The sequence below is a fragment of the Thamnophis sirtalis genome, unplaced genomic scaffold, assembly GCF_051295495.1.
Source record: "Thamnophis sirtalis isolate CommonGarterSnake01/CBP01778 unplaced genomic scaffold, rThaSir2_p1.2 scaffold_8, whole genome shotgun sequence".
NCBI classification, from domain to species: domain Eukaryota; kingdom Metazoa; phylum Chordata; class Lepidosauria; order Squamata; family Natricidae; genus Thamnophis; species Thamnophis sirtalis.
The window spans coordinates 71,538,979-71,562,814 of record NW_028261388.1 but is presented as its reverse complement, the minus strand read 5'-3'; the positions used below and the strand labels follow the sequence as shown (position 1 = coordinate 71,562,814).

General features: G+C 41.1%; 1 protein-coding gene across 1 annotated transcript in view; it reads right to left on the bottom strand.

The window, feature by feature from the left end:
- The window catches only part of CFAP61 (cilia and flagella associated protein 61), a 157,339-nt gene that overhangs the window by 107,125 nt on the left and 26,378 nt on the right, over positions 1-23,836 (bottom strand). Inside the window, exons 10-11 of the mRNA XM_087721896.1 lie at positions 20,843-20,923; positions 2,280-2,467 (exon numbers count right to left, since the gene is read on the bottom strand). Coding sequence (XP_087578022.1) covers positions 2,280-2,467; positions 20,843-20,923 — 269 coding nt within the window. The remainder of the gene's footprint in view (positions 1-2,279; positions 2,468-20,842; positions 20,924-23,836) is intronic.

The window sequence follows — 23,836 nt, the reverse complement described above, 5'->3', positions numbered from 1 at the left end:
AAGGTCCTACTCACCACCTATAAAGCGCTCCATGGTAGTGGATCTGGCTATTTGAGAGACCGCCTTCTGCCAATTACCTCCCTGCGTCCCATCAGATCGCATAGAGTTGGCCTCCTCCGTATTCCATCCGCCAGTCAGTGCCGACTGGCGACTACTCGGAGGAGAGCCTTCTCTGTTGCGGCTCCGACACTATGGAACAATCTCCCCGTGGAGATTCGTACCCTCACCACCGTCCAGGCCTTCCGCACAGCCCTCAAGAACTGGCTAACCCGTCAGGCCTGGGGATAATCTTATTTTGCCCCTCCCGAATGCTGAGTGAATGTTGAGTTTTATTGTCTAATTTACTTTGTGCACATTTCTTTTTTCGTATTGTCCTACACTCCCCTTCCTTTTTGATTGTAAGCCGCCCTGAGTCCCCTCAGGGAAAAGGGCGGCCTATAAATAAATAAATCTACAAATCTACAAATCTTTCAGCCCTCTCTAAGCGGTTTACAGAGTCAGCATATTGCCCCCAACAATCTGGGTCCTCATTTTACCCACCTCGGAAGGATGGAAGGCTGAGTCAACCTTGAGCCGGTGAGATTTGAACCGCCGAACTGCAGTTAGCAGTCAGCTGAAGTGGCCTGCAGTACTGCACTCTACCCACTGCGCCACCTCGGCTCTTTTCATCCTATGCAGACCCTGTTCATTCCCATTAAGACCTCTGTGGCCTCTAGGCAGTAAAACCCAATCTCTTCAATGTCACTTGGCTGTCTGGGGGCAGAGACATAAAGCTGAATGTCATAGTACATTGATATTACCTCATCCCATGCCTTTGAATGACCTCACCCAGAGTTTTCATGTAGATGTTTGTGGAGAGTCAGTTCAGCCCCCAGACACCCAATATAAAAGGCCATGAGCAGACTTGTCCTTGCATCCATCAGCCTTTTGAGGTAGATCAAATTAGAAAGCCAAATGGATGAATGTAGCTACTACTTTCATTATATGATTACAATAACAGAATCTTGCGCATTTGAATATGCACCTCTCTCCCTCTCTTTGTCTTTGTGACAACAAGGAGGGTCAAGTCTGAAATACTTCCTTAAACTAAATTTTTTGTTTTGTATTCAAATTTATTTTATCTGACTGTTGTATTGGTTGTGGTTCTTTCTGTTCCTCAAGGTTATTCCCATAGCTCCTTACATAATCACACTGAATGGAACTGACCCTAGAAGTGGAAGGAAAAGCAGCATAATACTATGTCCCAACTCTGGCCAGGCAGTCAGGATATTATGGTTAATGGTATCGATGTCATCATGTAAATGCCACAAATTAAGTTAATTCATTCAGATGCTAGACACAAATTCCGTACATCATAGTGACATTTGTTTGATGATGTCTCTTTGCATGGAGCATTATTTTGTTGACATCACAGTTTGCTGCACACATTCCTGAATGGGGGTCTAGGAATTATGGACAGGTAACTTGTCCTGACTCTTTCTTTCAGAATAAAAATGACAGTTAATTGCTAGGTTTATAGTAGCAGTAGCACAGGAAGCAAGATCAACTCCCTTTCCTGTAATGTTCTATGGCTGCTATCCCAATTCGGTTCCACCACAAAACCACGGTCGACTAAAGCACGCTCGACGAAACCGCGTACCTGACATCATCACAGCGCGACGAAAAAAGCACGCTGTGAGCGGTAAAGCTAAAATTAACGCGTAAACCTAAACCTAACCCCCCCAAACCTAACCCTAAACCTAACGCTAAACCTAACCCTAACACTTAATGTAACCCTAAACCTAACCCTAACCCTTAACCTAACCCTAACCCTAACCCTAACCCTTACCTTTACGTGAATCAGCTTGCTTTAAAAGCGCTTTTTAAAGCGCCCTTTTTTCTCCGCGGTCGTTGTTGTCGCACTGCTGATGACGTCAGCGACGCGCTTTAATCGGGCGCGCTTTAGTGGACCGCGGTTTTGTCGTGCCACGCCCCAATTCAATATTCCTATGTAAGTGAACGATTGGTACCACTTTTATCAGAAAAGTAATATTTATCTTCCAAGTTCCAATGATATACTTACGTTTAAACTTCTCTGTACAGTGAGCTGTCCTATTTATTTCTACCTACCTATAAATTATAAATAGCTTGATCTTATAAAAGCTTGATAAGCCAGGTATATCTATTTCAGGTAAATAGAATATTACTTAGATCAAGTATAATATAAAATATGACTGCTTTCAGAAAATTCATTTTTGCCCTTAAATTGCTCTGTTATCATGTATCTAATATGTACTTGCCTTGTTTCATGTTGCTCATCAATACAAAAGAGCTGGATACAAACTGCATTTACTTCTCCTTTATATATAGGACGGAAAAGTTGTCTTTCAAAACTAGTAGTAGTTGATGCTTCAGTTGCTTTCAGATCCTTACTTTTGTCGCTTTCTAGGGGATGTTCTAATGAAATCTGAGCAAGTATTTCCTCTTTCTGCAATAAGAAGCAAGAAAAAAGAGAGCCTTGATTTCATTTACAATAGAGTACCACAATATTATTCACAAAATCTTTGAGACGTCGTCCTGAAAAGTAGAGTACAGATATAAAACTGGTAATATGCATCATCTTATATCTATATACTGTGTGTGTGTGTGTGTGTGTGGAGTTTGTGTGTGTGTGTATACATACACATACACACAAACACACTCACTAAATATAAACTAAAATGAAATAAAATACATATTAAAGGAGAGTGAGTTTGATGTAATGGTTAAGGCAGCAGACTAGAAACCAAAAGACTGGGAGTCCTAGTCCCATTTTAGCCATGAAAGGCAACTGGGTGTCACTCTCTCTCAGGCCAACTATTCTCACAGGGTTGTTGTTGCGAAGAAATAGGGGAAGAATGGAGAATTAGGTATGTTAGCCACCTTGAGTTATTTATCAAAATAGTAATGGCAGAATATAAATACGTATATAAACCAAGATACCTCATATGGGCTAATTTACAGAATGTATCCCACTGCTGGGACCCACGATTCCTATGAAATTGAAATTTGGCAAATTTTATAAAACATTTTATTACATAAAATTATCATAAAACAATTTATGACATCATACAAAATGTCATAAAACATTTCCTGTGGTGATGTTTGACTATATAAATACAACATGGGTTATTTTCAAGGCAGAGACATCTTTGAATGTATCCCAATTTTTTCAGTGAAGGCAGTTCTGTCATTGTTGAAGCCACTGAAGAATCTGATAAGGAAATCTCTCTGAAAGAAAGATGCAGTGGATCATCAGTTGTTGAGTACTTTATATGAGGAACATCATCCCTGCTACATTTTATTAACTCTAATTATTTCAAACTTCAGTAAACAAATAAGAAAAAAGTGAAGCTAGATACTTCCACCAAACCAATCCAGAATGAACTTTTTGTGCCCAGCAAAGTGTTCAGATTTCAAGCAATCCATGCAATGGGATACAGTATATACAAGTCAATTCTAAAGAAGACAAAAAGGTAATAATTTTTAAAAAATTGCATGCAGCCTCAGAGACCTGTTTTTTTCAGTAATGCGTAAAACCAGGGACAAATATAATAGATAAATATGTAAGTTTACCAGAGAATGTTGTCAATGTGAAGGCTGCAACATCTAATTAAACTAAAAATTTTGGAAGTTTTTTAACATTTTAAAATTCTTAAATTGAAAATAATGCAAGAGACAAGCTATTAAGCTAACAGGATTCCCTGGAAAATTTAAATGCTTCTAAAGGAATATAATAGGAATAGGTTGGGAGTTTGATAGAAAATAGAAGTTTACCACTCCTAGATGGATTCAGCAGTCCAAAGTATGGGTCAAGTTCAGGACAGTGGAAGGTTCTAGGCTGGCTGTGAAGCAAGTTATGAGGTTGAACTTAGCTGAAGAAAGCTTTACCCAAAATGTTCTACTAGCTGTATCATTCATTCATTCAATCATTCATTCAAATAATGAAGCCACCTCACTAGTTTGCCAAGTTCTCTGGCATCCCCATAATCAGGTACAATCAGGTCTTGAGGATCTTTGTAAAGTTAGGAATAATGGTTCCAATTTAATCTCGAGGAGAGCTGTTCAACAATGTGCCACAGCTGAGAAGGCCTTCTGCCTAGGACCCACCAAATGTAGCTCCCTAAATGATGAAACTACTACTTCTTGCGAATGTATGTAATACTCTTGCTTCTTATTTTCCTCACAACATAATTTCATTTCTAATGTTGGCCAGTGTGCTCAGTAAAAAAATGACAAGTTATCTTATCCTGTCCTGTCCTGTGTTGTCCTGTCCTGTCCTGCCCTGCCCTGTCCTACTTTACCTTATCTTACTTTCTTATCTTATCTTAATAACAGTCCTGTGAGATGGGTTGGGCTGAGAGACAAGAGATTGTCCAAAGTCACAAAGCTAGCTTTCATGCCTAAGGGAGGCCTAGAAGTTTCCTGGTTTCCAGGCCTGCATCTTCATCACTAGCCGAGGTGGCGCAGTGGTTAAATGCAGCACTGCAGTTCGGCTGTTCAAATCTCACCGGCTCAAGGTTGACTCAGCCTTCCATCCTTCCGAGGTGGGTAAAATGAGGACCCGGATTGTTGTTGGGGGCAATATGCTGACTCTGTAAACCGCTTAGAGAGGGCTGAAAGCCCTATGAAGCGGTATATAAGTCTAACTGCTATTGCTATTGCTATTGCTATACCACATTGATTATAATTCTACATGTTTGTTATCTGTGTATTTACCTGCTACTGATGTTGAAATAATGCTTCAGGCACTTGTTCTGAAAAGGGGCATTGGTCTTACCTGACATGCTCATGTGCGGGGAGATAGTCCAATTGAATGGGTTTTTGCTCCTCATTTCTTCTTGAGGCTGAGTCAATCAATTCTTGGTCACGCCTCCCTCATCTGCGCGTACCCAGGTTTTGATGAAGGCGCAGTGATTGACGTTTTCCAGTGTTGGTTTCGGTTCTTCCTGGATTCAGGTCTTGATGGCCACCAAGGTGGGGTTGGACTATCTCCCCGCACATCAAGGAGCATTTCAGGTAAGACCATGGCCCTTCTCCACTGTGTCGGGGAGACGGTCCAATGGAATGGGGCATACCAAAGCTGGCAGTCCTAAGAGTGGGTAGCAGTCTGGTCCTGAGTCTCCCCATCCCTATGCACCTTCTGAAGCACCCTCCTGCTGTATGTGGCTTCGGCTGAAACAAAGGAGTCCAGCTTGTAGTGTCTTATGAATGGTGATGGAGAAGACCATGTTGCTGACCTACAGATTTCTTCAATCGAAGCCTGTGTGTTCCATGCCACCATAGTAGCTGCACTCCTTGTCTAGTGGGCTGTCACTCATCTTGGTATCATAGGTCTTGATGATGCAAGACCTTAGCCACCAACCTATGGTCAAGGGTGTCACTCTGCTGCTCATTGTTGTAGACTGGAACGATATGAAGAGCGCCTCCATTTTCCTAAACGGAGCTGCTTTCTTGATATAGGTTGTGAGAGCCCTCCTCACATCCAGAGTGTGCCATTTCTTCTCCTGAGTGTGAGTGGGTCTTGGACAGAAGTCCGGCAATTTTCATTCTTGCTTTCGGTGAAAAGAATTCACCTTGGGAAGAAAGGATGGCTAAACGTAGAACCACTTTGTTAGGATGGATTACAGACAGGTCCTCTCTGGTGGAGATTGCTGCCAGTTCTGATATTCATTTGGCTAAGGTGATGGCCACTAAAAAGGCTACTTTGAGGGTAAGGAGTCTTAGGCTACTTGATTCTAATAGTTTGAATGGTCCTGAGGTAAGTGCTTCCAGCACGCTAGTCAAGTCCCATGTGGGATAACTGTTTACCACTGGCGGCTTCAGGTTGGTTGCACCCTTAATTAATCTGCGCACCACCGGGTGTTGTGCCAGGGAATTCAGGTTTCCACATGACAATACTGAAGCTAAGGCTGATGTCCATCTGGGTACAGTGTTTGGGGAGAGACCCTTGTCTAGGCCCCCCTGAGGAAATTCCAGGATCCTAGGTATTGAGGTGCTCATTAGGTCAAGATTCATTCTGGAGCACCAGCTACAGAAGGTTCTCTAGGTCACATCGTAGATCCTGCTTGTGGAGGGTCTCCTAGCAGCCTGTATTGTTTGTATGGCCCTATCACTGTACTTACATTGGCTTAGCACTGCCCATTAAAGTGCCAAACAGTCGAGGGGGCGGAGCCTGTCGCCGAAGAGGGCTCAATGGAGCTCCTCTCAGAGATCTGGTCTGTATATCTAAATAAGATCATAGATATCACCCCTTTTTGGCTAGAAAGGGGCAGGGAGTTTTAGCTCTGTGGCTAGGGTCTATTCGTAGTTCACAGCCTTCTCTCTTTTTTTGGCTGTGGACAGAGATTAGATCCAGCGTAAGCGGAGCCTTTATCTCCAGCCAGTTCTTCTCAGCTGTTTTTTTTTTTTTGCAGCCCTAGACAGGTGACTCCCCCCCCAGGACAAAGCAAAGTTGTTTGAAGCTAGGATTAATACGGGCGGGTCCCACCCCTGTGAGATTTTTGCTTTTATTACTATCTTAAACACCAGCCTCATTTGTCACAGAGGCTTCTTTGTTTAAACGGACTTCAAAATGGCGATTTCTCTCCGTTGCTGACTGATAGGGGACGTACTTAGCCGGCTTTATCTTCCTGCAGACTGCTCCTTAACAAAATAATTTTTTTTCTTTTGGAAACAGAGGGGAGCGAGAGCGCTGTTTATTTGTTTATTTATAATGCCATCCAGGTCAAAAGCGAAGCGTTTCTCTACGAATGTGCTTAAAGAATCTATGAATGAATCTAAAGAAGTTATTATGAAATCGCTGCCCTTGTCTCCTACGCCCTCTACTGGAGAATTCTTAACACAGGAATTTTTCTTTCAAATGTTTAAGGATTTTAAACAGGAAATCAAGGAATTTGTATTGGAGCTATATGGTAATTTAAAGTCTAAAATTGCCCAACTGAAGGCGAGTACGTCTGTAGCTGTGTCTACCCTGACAGATTATACCGCTGAAATGGAGAATAAATTGGAAAGCTTGGAGGAGGCTAATTCTAAATTGACTACTAATATTCAAACTTTACAACAAAAAATTAGAGATACTCAAGAACAGCTTGTTATGATAAATTTTAACAAGAAGGCATTTGCAATAAGAGTCAGAGGACTGCGTGAAAAGGAGCGAGAGAATCTGAAACAGACCTTTGTTGAGGCCTTCAGCCATGCGGTGGGAATCCCGGGACTTAATTTTGATTGGCAGATCCGGAAAATCTATCGCCAGAACTCGATGGTAGCGGAACAGCGACAGCTCCCGAGGGACATAATTATATATTTCTCCACAAAAGAATCCAGAAATGCGATTAAGCAAAAGTTTTACAATAACAGGTTGCGAGTCGATGGGCAGGATCTGATTGTCTTCAAAGAAATACCATCCCAGATGTTAAAAGCAAGAAGAGACTATACTTTCCTAACTAAGGAGCTTATAAACCACCAGATTCAATATAGATGGGAGGCCCCAGCCGGCATTACGATCACATTTGAGAATCAAAGATTTCGTCTCAATTCTGTTTCGGAGGCTCGAGATTTCTACTATAAGACTTTGAAGGCGGGACTTCCTGATTTACTTGGAAAAGAGGAGAGACAAGCCGAAGGAGAAGGCAAGCAGCAGACCACATGGCTGCAAGATGGAGGGGGTAGCTCTCCCTCTCTCGGAGAAGCAGAAGAGCGGAGACCGAGGATTTAGACATTCCAAAATATTCGCCAAAGTTTTGGATTGAATGGGGGTTTGCGATCTCTCTCCGGTAGAAAAAGTGGAACTGGATATTGGTGGTGCGATATTGGGTCTGAATTATGTGGATGCTGAATGTATGCTTCACGGGACTTGTATGTCTGAATTTTAATTTAAACTGTCCAGGATTCTAAAGTGAAGAGAGTGGTGATGGTAACTTTATTGAACTTTAGTTGGGGAGGAGGGAGTCGGGTAACGCGAGATAGGTGGAGGGGGAGCGAAAGCTTGATCAGAGTATTTCGAGTTAAAAGGTAAACTGACCTCTGTGTGAATTATTGTTTGAAAATAAGGTTAAGAAAGATTATTTGGAGGGACTATGGGAAATAGTGATAAACATCAGAGAAGCAAGGTATGAGAGTAAAATGCACGCGGAATGATTTATGTTGTTTAAATGCAAAGGACGAGGGTAAAATGCATGCGAAATGATTTACGTTGTCTAAATTCTATTAGAAGGGAAAGCTTGATGAGATTATTTTAAAATAGAAGGCAAATTGATTCTTGTGTAAAGTATATGTGGAATGATCCACGCTGCTTAATTTTTATTAGAAGGGAAAGTTTGGTGAGATTATTTTGAGCTAGATTGTATACAGATGTCTGTATAAATTTGTATAAATTTTTATTTGAATATAAGGTTAGCTTGAGGAGAGTATTTTAAGATAGAATGCAAACTGATTTTTGTGTAAAGTATTATTTGAATATGTGGATAGATCCACGCTGCTTAAATCTTATTAGAAGGGAAAGCTTGGTGAGATTATTTTGAGCTAGATCGTAAACTGATGTCTGCACAAAGTTGTATAAATTTTTATTTGAAAATAAGGTTAAGGAAGATGAACTGGAGAGTCTATAGGAGGTTGGGGTAAATAACAAAGAAGCAAGAGACGAGAATAGAATACATATAGAATGATTTATACTGTCTAAATATAAATAAAGATGGGGGGCTGAGCTTAATACAAAGAGCTCTTTTTTCTTTCTTTTTTTTTTCTTTTCTTTTCCTTTTTATAATTTGTAATCTCTCTTTTATCTATTTTTTTTAATATATATTACTTTTATTTTGAATTCATACGATCATAAGATACTTTAGAAGGGGTTTAACAGAAGGCAGTGCCAGGTGTGGGCCCTGGGAAGTCGGGGGGACTAGGGATGGGGATTTATGGGGGGGTGGGTGGGTGGGAGCTTATATAGTTTCAATAAGAAGAAGAATGCACTTGTATACGGTTGTTCTTTCTTTTTTTCTTTTCTTTCTTTATATTTTCTTTTCCTTGATTTATTTTATTTTTTATTTTTTTATTTTTTATTTTTATCATATTATAGCTCAATAAGAGTTGAATAAAGGAATACACCAGGGGGAGAAGTAGAGGGAAAGAAGAGGGAGGAGTAAGGAAGGAGTAAGGGGAATGTAAGGAGGGTGTAAGGGGAATGCTAGGAGGAAGGGGAGAAAGGAAGGTTTGAGGGGATAGGGAAGTAGGAGGGGAGTGTTAGAGGGAGGAAAGGAAAGTTGGAGGGGAAAGATGGGGTGTATGGAGGATGGAAGTGTCAGGTGGGGTTGTGAATGATGATGAGTTGTATCTTCTTTTTTATTTTATTTTATTTCTTTTCTTATAGCAAATATCCAGTATATAAGTGATTGTAAAATGGAATATGAAAATGAATAAAATATATATTATAAAGTGCCAAACAGTCAGTTGTAGCCATTGTGGTTCTGGGTGGACTATGGCTCCCTGGCTGAGGGAGATCCTGTCCGGTGGTATCTTCCAGGGTTGGGATACCAACAGACTGACCAGGTCTGCGAACCATGAGTGCCTGGGCAAGTGTGGTGCTAGGAGTAGAATGTCCACTCCTTCTGCTAGTACCTTCTTGATTACTCTCGGAATGAGTGGAAGTGGAGGGAAGACATAGAGTAGGGCCCTGGGCCATAGGCTTTGGAGTGTGTTTGCTCCTTCTGCCCCTGGTATTGGATACCTGGAATAGAACCTGTTTAGCTGAGTGTTTGTTGGGGAGGTGAACAGGTCCAGGATCAGTTCCCCAAACCTTCTTGACAGTTCCCTGAATAGATTTAGGTGGAGTTGCCACTCTGTGTGATCGACCGCAGTCCTGCTGAGCCAGTCCGCCTGCATGTTAGTGGTTCCTGAGATGTGCTCCGTTCTGATGGAGAGCAGATGCCTCTCTGCCCAGAGTACCCTAGGTTCGGCCTCCTGCATGAGTACCCTGGAGTGGGTGCCCCCTTGATGGTTGATATGGGCCTTGATGGTCATTTTTTCTATTAGGATGAGAATGGGATGTCCTGTGGCCCTGTCTGGAATTGCTTCAGGGCTTGGTGTGTTGCCCTTAGTTCCAGCCAATTGATGTAGTTCCAGTGCTGGGACCACTGTCCCTGTGCTATCTGGGATTGGCCATGTGTCCCACAGCCAAAAAGGCTGGAATCTGTGGTAATGGTTAGTCTGTTGGGTTCCTTCAACCCGGATCCCTTAGTGCTTGCGAGCTCTACCACTGGAGAGATCGCCACACCTTCAGCAGGGTATGGATCTTGGTTTTGGAGTTGCTCCTGCTTGACTGTTGGTATTGATATACACGATATCATCTTGCCCAGGAGTTGAGACAGAAGGCTCCAGGGCACTGCAAATTAATTTCCTTGAATTTGTTTTACCAGGGTCCTTATGATGAGCTGGCGTTCCCGAGACAGGGACACCTCGCATGCATTGGTATCTATTACTGCCCCCAGATGCAGTAGTCGATTGGAAAGAACCATCTGACTTTTGTTGAAGTTCATTGAAAATCTGTGATCCTGTAGGATCTGGGTTGTGACTCTGAGGTCCTCTATCGCTCAGCGGTAAGAGGATGATTGGATTAGGATATCATCCAGGTAGCATTGGACACGTACAGGGATTGCCCTGAAGTGTGCTACTACCACCTCCAGATGTTTGGTGAAGGTTCTGGGTGCTGAGGATAGACCGAATGGTAGGGCCCTGTATTGGTAATGCTGACTGGCATAGTGAAATCAGAGGAACTTCCAATGTGATGGAAGGATCCTTTGTGAAGCATGAACTTTTGCCTTTTTCCCAATTGCTGCCTTAGGGTCTTGCTGTCTTCTGGACCAATTAGGAGTTGAGATCCTCTCTGGCTGTCCCTGGTGATTCCAAACCCATGTGGTCTGCTATTTGCCCTTCTTTTGTCTTTTAAGCAGGCTGGCTTCTTTGCAGGTGTCCTGTCATTGCTGGGCAGAGATTTAGATGTTCCCTACTGTTCCACGGATTTCCAGTTTGCGCTCAAAATCTGGTTCGGCGGCACAGCTACTATGCCAGTCTATGCCAGGGAGTCATTCCTAAGCCCCTGCGCTTCACCAGTGGGGAACTCTCCCCCCTCCGCAGTCTGGGTTGCCAGTGATTCTGGAACACCATTGTTGTTCAAGCTGGCTGCTGTGCCGGGCTAAGCTGGGGAGACAGCCGGGGGGTCCCCGCACTCCACGTAATAGAGTCACTATCCCACACATGGGCCGACTTGGCTAGAAAGCTGAATCTACCGAAGTTGCTGGCCTTCCAATGGCCGCTTCTTTCCCAGAGCTGGGGTCTTATTATTTAGGAGTCCAATGGAATGCTTTTCTTTGTCTTGTCCAGCACTTTTTTTCTCATGTCCTCTCTCTCGAAGGCTGAGTCAAAAACAGGGGCATGTGCAGATGAGGGAGGCGTGAACAAGAATTGATTGATTCAATCTTAAGAGGAAGTGAGGAACGAAAACCCATTCCATTGGACTATCTCCCCAACACAGTGGAGAACAGCAGGGAACCTGAGGATTTCTCACATTATTCTAGGTCTAGAAATCAAGACCCCAAGGCTGTTATGAGAGTAGTGAGACTTTGAAGACTGATGGCAGCCCTTCTATTCACAAACCAGGAGGTGCTGAGAACCTTCGAATGACTTTAAAACAGATAGTCCTTGACTGATTATCATCATTTAACCCACTTGCTCCCTGTGGTATTTGGAAAAGAAGTCTCTGTTTAGGACCCTTCTTCTAGAAAATGTTACTACCAGGGACCTCAGAAATGAACCTTCTCTCCTGCTATCCATCCCGCATTACAACAGTTTCAACTCTTTTGGAATTTAGGAGAGCCCTTAAGATACGTTTCAGTTAGCCATTGAGTATCTCTATAAAATGGATATCTCCTCCCCCTTTATTGTATGACTATCTATATTACTAAATATTTGTTTAGCACAAGAGGATTAATAATTATTATGTATCATTAGTATGACATTTTAACCTTTATTAGGGATGGAGAGTACACAGCTCGCTCAGTTGTAAATGAAGTTATTTATAAACTTGAATAAGGCTTAACAAGTACAACAAATAAACAAACAGTCCTTCATTGGGAAGGGAGTATTTTCATGGAAAAGAGAAAAGAAGTAATTAAAGTAATTTACTAAGAATGAAAAATAGAGAGAAGAATTCTCCTGTCTCCTCCTCTTTAACTTGTGTCTAACTGCTTAATCAATTATTAAAAATGTATAGCAACTATATTAGGAAGAGAATGTATGTGGATTGTCTGATGGGCAGAGGACAGGAATGATCAAAACTCCCACATCTACAGGGCGGGGCATAACCTTTTCCTAGGGGGTCACAGCAACACTTGTAATAACAACACAAATAATTCATACACCATTCGAAAGCCCATCAAAAACTGAGTTTATTGACACGATTTAATAGTTAGTATGACCACCATTAGCCCTTCGAACAGCATTCAAACGAGGTGGATAAGAACACAACAAATCTTCAAACAGTTCCGTTCGATTTTCCAGATTTTCCAGAGGGCGGGGCATAACCTTTTCCTAGGGGGTCACAGCAAGATCGACAGCAGTTTACAACTTCCGCGACACCTCATTTTAAAGCCCATAAAAAACTGAATTGAATGAGCTATTAAATGTTAAATTTGTTTCGGTTGAAACTTTGAGAATGAATTTGGAAACTGTGTTGAAAAATCTGGAAAATCGAACGGAACTGTTTGAAGATTTGTTGTGTTCTTATCCACCTCGTTTGAATGCTGTTCGAAGGGCTAATGGTGGTCATACTGACTATTAAATCGTGTCAATAAACTCAGTTTTTGATGGGCTTTCGAATGGTGTATGAATTATTTGTGTTGTTATTACAAGTGTTGCTGTGACCCCCTAGGAAAAGGTTATGCCCCACCCTCTGGAAAATCTGGAAAATCGAACGGAACTGTTTGAAGATTTGTTGTGTTCTTATCCACCTCGTTTGAATGCTGTTCGAAGGGCTAATGGTGGTCATACTGACTATTAAATCGTGTCAATAAACTCAGTTTTTGATGGGCTTTCGAATGGTGTATGAATTATTTGTGTTGTTATTACAAGTGTTGCTGTGACCCCCTAGGAAAAGGTTATGCCCCACCCTGTATCTATCCTGTCAAATGTAGCTGCCACATCTTTGTTTCTGAACCCTGTGCAGGAGTGTAACAAAAGTTAAATAAACTGCCAAACCCTGTGCAATGCATAGCTGGAGCAAAGGCCCAATTTCCTCAGACTTTATGCAATAATATGCTAAATCTGGCAACCTTGAAGATTAGGCAGCAGGCCACTCCTTAAACAGACCAGTCCTTTCATCAGGACAAAATCAGTGGAAAGTCTTGCACTTTTATCTCTGACCATCCCATAACAGACCTTACTTTGGATAGGATTCTTAGTACATTATTATTTATGACCATCAGATGGCACTACTTACTGAGCACTTCTGTACAATTTCTCAGTATGTATTATGCCTTAAGGCTCTTGTCTCCAGACAAATTGTAATAGAGATTTATAGTGGGATACCAGTAGTTCCTTGTGACCAGCAGATACAACTAATTATTAAATAGTACATTTGATTCCAAATAGATATGCCTCCATTTGGTTTAGTAGGAACACTTTGTCCAAACTCAATGCCATGGAAATGCAAATGCTCCATTGGATATCGGGCATCTCCCTTCTTGACCACATCACAAAGGACATCATTCGACAACATTTTGGTATGACACCAATTATAGAGAAAATGAGGGAAGGATAACTCCACTTGTACGGACATGTCCAGAGAGCAGCATTTTGCACTGTGGACAAGACTGCCTATCAACTAGAAGTCAATGGCCGGTGACCTCGCGGGTGTCCAAAACAGAGATTGCAAGACACCATCAACAAAGATATGGAAATCGCAGGTCTGCAACCTGGAGACGCAGTTGACCGTGCAAAGTGGCGTTCAATGATCTGAAAAGGAAGAGGAGGAGGAAGAGGAGGAACAGAGGAGGAGACAAAGAAAAAGACGACGACAAAGACTTTGTCTAAAGGAATTAGAAGACCTCCTAATTCAGAAGCAGTTTCTGTTCCTCTTTGGTTCTCTACACTCAAAAACTATCCAATCAGCCCAGTGGTTTCCATTTAAAAAAAAAAAAAAAGGCATTAGGAAGCTTATAGAGTGCTCCTGGGGGCTGGGGCGGGGCAAAATTGAGCAAAAAACGCTCCATTTTTTGCTCATTTCTGCCCTCCCCAGCCCCCAGGAGATTGAGATTGAGAGATTGAGATTGAGATGCTTTACTTGTATGCCGCCCTTTTCCCTGGTGGGACTCAGGGCGGCTCACAACTCAAGGGGAGGGAGGACAAACAAGTCACAAACATGAGAAAACAAACAGGAGCTCTCTGAAAGCCTCTTACAAGCTATCCATGGCCATTTTGGTGAAGGGGCAGGGTTTCAGGAGGCAAAAAAAAGCTGCATTCAGTGTATAAGACACACCCAGATTTTCAGCCTCTTTTTTGAGGGAAAAAGTGCGTCTTATACTCTGAAAAATATGGTACTCCTTAAAAGTAAAAAATGCTGTATGTATGTTATAGTTTTTTCTTATCAATTGATAGATAAGATGGTACTCATATATTTTTAATGTAAGAACACATAGAAATAAAATGATAAATTTCATTGGTGTGAACAAAAGATCAAACAATCAATATTACAATACATTGTTATTTTAACAAAAATAATTGATTTGAACAATTTTGAAAATATGACTTTAGTTAATTTGAAAAAAGCTATGGCCCATATTTGAGAGCATTTAGTTTTGGAACATACCGTAAGAAAAGTAAGGGTCCATTGAAGTTGGGGGTATATAAATTCAAATAAATAATAATAATCAATAACAACTGTGCTCGTTCAACATGAATAGACAGAGCTATGGAAGAAACCAAAATAATGAACTTATATAAAGTTAACGTGGTATAAATGATGAATAAGACAATATAATCAAATATTTATATGGCTATGAAGAAAAAGTATTTAAAAATTTAATATTTAAAAAGCAGGCAATGTAACAGAGTCAATGGTTGGAGAAATTTTGTTTTCATGGCAACTTCTATGCTACCTATATAAAGTGTCCTACTAAGGGGGTTCAATGTAATTATTGCAACAAGAGTGGACACTTTTACAAAATTTGTATGCTAATTATTCTAATGAGGCAATACATGGAGTCAACAGATGTGATTTTACTCTTGGTAACAAAGGTGTGTATTTTGAAATCTCAAAATACTGAGTTCAAACCAGCAAGATCTAGCTAATTATTTCTACTAATCAGCCATAAATAAATAAATAAATTATTGTCAAACCAGTGAATTTCTATGTACTATGTACATTTCTATGTAGAAGAAATGCATCTAGAATCAAAACATTCTACTGAATAATTTTAAGCAGGATTAATAGGAAAATAAAATGGAAACATTTACAGTATCCTAATAATGTATTGACAAATCTCTGTTTCAAAAATAAGAAGTACTTTTTGAAAGAGCATACTGGAAGATAACATACTGAATTTGCAATAGGGTGAAAGTAAATCAAGAAGCTCAAGATGGTGACTGCTCACTTTAGATAAATTTGTTGCAGCACTAAAAAAACAACTGGAATGAGCTACAGGATTAATATGCTCAATATTAATATATTTACTGGATCAAATTAATCTCAAAAATATTTTATAGCATTGGATAAGTTTTCTCTTACTGCCAAAGATAAGCATTTTCTCTATTAATCGCCTCTCAAAACTGGCCATATCATTTTACTTTAGTTGAAAGTAGAAAGACTATTGAAATAGAAGAGACCCCATTGAAAATAGTAGGTAGAAAGTTCAAATTTGCTGACTGAAAGGACCACAGAAGAAGGTAAGAACCCACTGTTGTAATGTCATAGGAGATGTAGAATACTAGACTTTCTCTTCTGATGTCCTGCATGTATAGGAGGTAAATGTTTGTAGGGGAGAGACTACTTTATCCATGAAAATTCTTCACATAAATAAGGATTTTGAAAATCCAGATAATCTGACAGCTTCTATGGAACGGCTCTTTACTGCATATATTCCCCTTTAATCAGTGAATCAAAGAGAGGGGTGACTTAGGTTGTTATCCTCTTTGAATATGCATGTATATCTGTGAAGGACTACTGAACTCAGTGGGACAACTACAGAGTGAGAGTGCAAGAGCCGAGGTGGCGCAGTGGTTAGAGTGCAGTACTGCAGGCCACTTCAGCTGACTGCTATCTGCAGTTCAGCGGTTCAAATCTCAACGGCTCAAGGTTGACTCAGCCTTCCATCCTTCCAAGGTGGGTGAAATGAGGACCCAGACTGGGGGCGATATGCTGACTCTGTAAACCGCTTAGAGGGGGCTGAAAGCCCTATGAAGCGGTATATAAGTCTACCTGCTATTGCTATTGCTATATGTTTTCTTGTGTTTGATTCCTAGATTGTTTTGATATTTCCTTTTGCAAACAGAAAAAAAGATTCATTTTCCAGTTTCTACCTTAGTTTAGGTGGAGAGTGTTGAAGTAAGTAAATCTTTCTCTATCACAGAAGCTTCCAATTTTTAATTTCCTGGTAATAAGAGCCTTGAACTCAATGGGAACTTAAAGAGAAACATAGTTTATGATGACTCCACCCAGATTTTTGTAATCTCTTTTTCTAGAATTGTGTATGTGTCCTTGTATATAGGCAATTTCCATGTGAAAATGATTGGTGTTTGTATATAACCACAAAAGGTCACTTACACGAATAGGATGCTTCATTTTAAAGGCAATTAACTTTAACCACTAATAAGTAATTAAATTATTATTTTCTTTTGGAAGTATGGTGTCTGAAAGAATTCTTGCATGCTCACATGCATCTATGCTATGCATGTATATCTTTTGGGGTAAAAATCTCCAGGATTGGTTTTATTAAAACTTACAAATTTTATCTAAGAAGGCAGGGATCCTAGGAAACATACAAAACATTTGTATTCTGTGTTGTTCACATTTAAAAGAAAACGTAGATTAATCTGGAATGAAATATATAAAGTACTGAGAATGCCCAAGCATAAATTTAAAGTAGTGGAAATCTAAACTGTCTATGGAGATTCTCAGTTATCCAAGTCATCGTTCTCTCAAAAGTGCTTTTTTTTTGCCCCAAAAGGCAACTGGACTGTTTTTTCCCTTGAGGAAGAACAAAACATTTCATTTATCATCCAAGAAACTTCATCAGTTGTGATGGAGGCGTGGGGGGGGGGGGGGGAGAGGGAAGGATGGAAGAAGAGGTACTGATAATTGAGACTGGGTGGTGTTGGAATGATAGGATAGGTTCTGATCAAATTAGGGGATGATGGAAGGATTGTATTTCTTTGCAGTCATCTGGTCCACTCTCTGTGAGAGCTCTTGAAGCCACTTGGAGCTTTATCTTTGCCCTCAGGATGCAATTGGTTGTGGAATCTTCTTGGCACTGCTGCAAATGGCCTTTTTTTATACCTCTTTCAAACCAATGATCCTCTCTATCCAAAATGTGGACTTTTCGGTATTCAAGAGAGTGACTTTATTTTCTCAAATGCTGAATCTTGTCCTGATGGGTTTGATCTCCTATGTTGTGACATGCACTTGTGAAGTACTTGTTTTATTTCACCAATGTACACATGTCTCACTGCATTGTATTGCATATATCATATTGTTCAGCTTTTGTCTGTGTATTTTATTCATGGGGTAGATTCTGCCTTAGTGTATTCTTGAGTTTAAAGTGTATTTGTATGTTCTACTGGTTGAAAATCCTCCTGAGCTTTTCAGATATTCCTGCAACCTATGGAATGATAATGTTGCTATGTTTGTTGTTCTCTTCTTTGTCTGTAATGGAAGAACTCCTGCTGGATCTTTTTCTGGATTTGATGATGAACCAGTCAGAATAACCATAAGTTGTGAGGGATTCCTTGACATGTTTTAGTTCTTTTTCTTTTCCCTCTTCACTGATGGGCAAATTTTCAGCCTGGTGGAGTAGGGTTTTGATCACTCCCATTTTGAGCTCCACTGGGTTGTGAAAATCAAAATGTAAATACTGATCTCGCTGTGTGGGTTTTCCATAAACTTCTGTTCTGACCCCCCTCGTCCCACACCAACTCACTCCGAGCCAAAGGTAGGTTACGGCATTTAATTAACAGACAGACAGGTCCTTGGCAGCAAACCACCGCAGAGAAGCCCTGGCGGCAATCCAGCCTGCCAAGCTCACCATAATGTTCTCCAACATTAGTTCCTGTGTTGACTTCTGCAAGAGGGGCATGTGCACAAGCCGTCCTCTTATAGTCTGGAGAGGAGCCTAATGACCACCAGCTGAGTACAATTACCTCCTGTAACTGCACAAGTGTTCCTGATGCCTATTAGCTCTTCGGTGCCAGGCATCCAGAAACAACTCACTGCTGGCGTCCGGCTCATTCTCCCTTGTCTCCTTCCCACTGGCCTAAGACTCAGGTGCCTCCTGGTGGCCAACCAGCCTCTCTGCACCCTGCTCGGAGTCGGAACCCTGTCCAGGGTCCTCCACATCCTCCAGAGCCGGCTCATAGGGCCCCTCGCTGTCAGAGTCTGGTGACAGCTCCAACAGCTCCTGCTGGGCCACAACAACTTCAATGTTAAGACTTACGTTTACAGAACTTACATTGAAGTTACATTTCTATTTATTAGTAGGAACTTGAGTTTTGCCTTCATCTTCACCTCTATTTCCAAGAAAAATGCCTTACCATCTCCACTTTGCCTCATGACAATATATTTTTGTAGCTAGGCCGTTTTTTTCTTGAAAAAACAAATAAGGGTGGAACATTGTATTAGTGAGTTTGAAGTTTTATAAAAGAAGAGAGAAATTATCTAAGGAAAGGTGATCTACTGCATTTCATTTTTCCTGAAATTCTTATTCTTCAAAAGAGCTAAAAAAATATCTAAATGCAGGGCCCAAGATTCAGCCCCTATTAATGTAAAGTAATAATAGTTTAATATGCTTTAAAGGATTCTGTGCAACCTATGAGACTTGGGGTAATGATCCTCTGTACATGAATGGAACATTTAAGCCAGTTTGATTCAAATTTATATTTTTCTAGAATGATTTCAAATGAATATATAATGGAGAAAATGACGGTAAGAAAACAAATAATGAACTTTGAAATAAAAAATATTAAGCAGAAATTCAGGATAATCAAAATAAGAAAAACATTTTAAAAATGTAAAAGAAATGGAGTCAAGCACCATGAGACAGAGAAATATAGATGCCTCCCAAAAGCTAGAATTATAACAAATTTATGACTTAGCTAGCATTAGAAAGCATCATACTGGTATGCATTACTAAAATTCTCTGGCCACCTCTGTAAATTATTGCTACACAAGTCATAAATTCTTATCTAGTTCTTAACTTTGATTTAGAAGATATACCGTATTTTCTGGAGTATGACACACCTTTTTCCTCAAAAAAGAGGCTGAAAATCTGGGTGCGTCTTATAATACAGCATTTTTTGCCTCCCAAAGCTGTGTCCTTTCATCAAAATGGCTGTGCATACACTTATGGAGGCTTTCAGAGAGCTCCTGGAGGCTGGAAAGGGCAGAAATGAGCAAACAATGGACTGTTTTTTGCCCCCCCCCCCAGCCCCCAGCAGCACTCTATAAGGCTCCATAAGGCTATGTGTTCTGACCCCCCTCCTTACTTGTTCCCAAATGACAGCCAGACAGAACTTCGAAGGAAATATCTTTATCAGTCCCGGCTCAAGCTGGCTGCGAGCCCAAAATAAACATAGATAAAGTCTCTGGCAAAAAGTTACACAGCAAATGCAAAAACAACTTTTACAGCAAACCAGGTTTATAGAAAGCAAATCACTTATCCAAGTCCCTCTTTGAATCATGAACACTAACTCGAACAGGAACGGAACTGAACTCACAAACGAACGACGAAGGAACGTTGACTTCTGCAACTAAGGCGTGGCACCATCAGTCTTTTATCTACAGGAGGAGAGCCTTAACGAGCCACAGCTGCTTGTTATCCTGCATCCCAAAACAACTCACAGCAAGCTTCTGCTGAGTCACAACAGCTATGCATGCAATTATTTTGACAAAAAATGGGCCTGTTTTTGCAAACAAATGGCAGTTTTTTGAAAAAAAAATGGCAGTTTTTTGCTCATTTTTGCCCCCCCCCCGAGGAGCACTCTGAAAGCCCCCCCCCCCCCCAAGGCTATTCATGCCTCTTTTTTAAAATAAAAAAACCGGGCCCATTTTCGTGCAAAAGGGGCCATTTTGGGGAGGTTTGCAGAGTGCAAAAACTTTTTTTTCCCTTTGGAAAGCTCTCTGATTGATGAGAATTACATTGATCAAGTGCTGTGCCAGCAGAAACACCTACCTATTTACTGTATTTCTATCTCTCTCTATTTCTCTCTCTCTATCCCTCTACCTACCTACACACACACTCTCTCTCCCTACCTATCTACTGTATTTATCTCTCTCTATTTCTCTATCTCTATCCTTTTATCTACCTACCTACCTACCTACACACACACTCTCTCTCTCTCCCTACCTACCTGCTGTATTTCTCTCTCTTTCTCTCCCTCTATCTCTCCCTCTATCTACCTATCTGCTTTTTTACAAAAATTGCCTCTTCAAAACCTTGGTGCGTCTTATACTCCGGTGCGTCTTATACTCCGAAAAATACGGTAAATAAACCTACAGTGGATGCAGAAGATATAAATAAGTAAGATATAAAAAATTAAGAGTCCAAAATATTAGATTCAAAGGACTTGCCTGAATACTTTCTTTAGATAATATTGCACTTTCACTTGCATTTGAAGCTTGAGAAGAAATGCTTCCAATTTTGCTGGATCTCTGTTAGAATACAAATTGGAGGGGAGGGGAAAAATCTGTTAACAGCATTTATATTTCTCTATGTCCTAAAAACAATATTTGAGTTTCTGGTCATAGCTAATCAATAGTATTAGTGCATTCTTTTGGAAGCCGTAGACGACCTTTTTAGGATTATGAAATGTTGTAGTCATCACTTTTTGTGTAGTACACATACACATTGGCAATATTTTCATTTCTGAACACATATTTTAATAAGTGATCAGAAATTGCATTGTAATATTCTGAGAAATGAAAATAGTGAGGGATAAGGATTGCTTGATTGTTCATAACATTTTTGGAACATTTATCTTTGCAAATATGGATTCTGTATCCATGCAGTCTCAATGCATGATTTAGAATGCTTTAGAACTGAGGAATTCTCATCACCCAACAATGTATACAGGTGGTCCTCATTTAGCAACCATCTTGTTTAGCAACGGTTCATGATTACAACAGTGATGAAGAAGTAATTTTACAGTCAACTCCTGCATTTTCAACTTTCTGAAAAGCAAAGGACAGTTGAAGTAAGATGATAAGTAGTGAGTTCACAACCACTTCACTTAAAACCCAATTACCAGGCCAATTGTGGTTGCTAAATGAAGATGGAATAGGACAACTTGCCACATCTGGCTGGCTGCAACCATGTCACTTTTCCGGTTCGCCATGGCCACCTTGGCCTTTTGGCTATGATGAAGCATAGAAAAAGACTACTGGGTTTCTGTGTATAGTATGCTTCCAATGAACTCTGCACACCTTCTTGTTGATACTGAGCTCAATATGCATGCTGAAAATACAAACTCTCCGTTGGTTTTGAGGAAAAATACCGCCTGACAAATGCAGTAAAATATTAGAACAATGTATTTTTCTGTTTTTCATAAACAATTTCAAGCATTCTTTTTTTTTACAGTCTCTACTCCATATACAGCCAGGCAAGGAACAATGAATTTTAACAAATATTTTCATTTAATTCTGAAAAAGACATCTCACTTTTTCTCAAGGTTGTATGAAAATAGCAACTCACTACCTTGATGATCTGAAATGAAAAAGAAGGGACCTAGGAGGGAATTTCAACTTCCATTATTTTCTGTGGTCAGAAGACTCAGAATGTCTCAAGGCTTGTTCTTTATATCAGTGTTTTTCAACCTTGGCAACTTGAAGATGTCTGGACTTCAACTCCCAGAATTCCCCAGCCAGCATTTGCTGGCTGGGGAATTCTGGGAGTTGAAGTCCAGACATCTTCAAGTTGCCAAGGTTGAGAAACACTGCTTTATATAACCTTTCTGAGCAAACTAAAGACTCATCTAATCCTCTATGTCTATGGAGATTCTCAGTCATCCAGGTCATGCTTGTTCCAAAGGTGCTTTTTTCAAGAGGCAACTGGACTAAAGAAGCTAAAGAAGCTTCTTGGATGAGAAGTGAAACAGCTTCAAAGAAAAATCAGAATGTCCAGTTGCCTCTTGAAAAAAGCACCTTTGGGACAATCTAATCCTGCATTTTCTTTTGTTCAGTTTTTAAGGTATGCCTTTCTCACTGGCATGTATGCAGTGTAAGTTTTGCCTTAAAAATATTAACTGGTCATTTTTATATTTATTTATATTTCACACTTCTTAAACTGCCCATGGGTAAAAGGTGGGTCGAGTGTGGGAGAATGATTAGAAAAGCATCTATTTGCTGATGGTGAGAAGTGCTGCTTGGAGTGATACATCTGCTTTGGAAATCATCACCTGTCATGGCAACAATGGAACTGTATAAAAAGGCCAAGGCGGAGTTCAAGTAATTAATTCAAATCTCACTCTCTATAGATGGCACCTGAAAGTGCCTACTCCAGCCTTGACCTGACATACCTACCGAAAATAAATGTTTGCTTGGAAGTTTAAAAAGGATACACACAGCTTTCAAACTCTTCAGTCTGGAACAATCTAACAAAGCTAACATTTTAACTTCATTTAGGATCGCTCAGTAACATATACATATACTTTTCATCTTAATTCAGATAAAGTTATTATAACACATCAAATACAATTTAAAAATTACCATGTCTCCCCAAAAACACGACCTATCCAGAAACTAAAGCCTTGCCACATTTTTCGCATGGGCAAAAATATAAGCCCACCCCTGAAAATAAATCCCTTGAACAACCCCCCCCCCCCCCCCGGGCTCACCGACATAGCGGTATCCTGAAGGCGCCAAACAGCAGGAGACAGGGGGGAGAAAGGCGCTCACATTGCTTGGTGCCTTCGGGATACCACAAGGTTGGGGAGTGGTGTTCTGCCTGGCCGGAGGAGGGAGTTGCCGGGCAGCTGCTCCCTTGTGAACTGGCTCCCGAAGAGCCGGGCACAGCCTCAGGGGCGAAGCAGCCATGAGGTGACCATGCTCACAAGTAACCGCCCGGCAAACCCCCTCTCCAGCCGGGCAGAGCACCAGTCACTGACCTAGGGAGTATCCCTAAGGCACCAAGCCACGTGGTGTTCTGCCCGCTTCCCAGCTTGGCACATTATGGATACCCCCTAGATCAGTACATGGCGCTCTGCCTGGCCGGAGGGGGGGGTGTCTTCCGGACAGAGAGTCTTCCAGCAGCCAGCCCACAACCATAGAGCGCACTCCTAGAGCGGCCGCTGCTGGAAGACTCGGCAGCCGAGTTTTGGAGTTTGGAACCAGAAAAGATGTTATGCTTGGAGCGTGGCGGCGGCAGCGGTGGCTGCTGCAGGGAGAGCTGGGCCCGGACATGTTGAGACTAGGAGGTATGCCTGCTGGGGGCTGAACAGGCGCTCACACAACCCCCTTCTCCAGCTGGGCAGAGCTCCATGCATTGACCTAGGGGGTATCCCTAATGTGCCAAGCCGCGGGAGCTGGGGAGCAGGCAGAGCGCCACATGGCTTGGTGCCTTAGGGATAC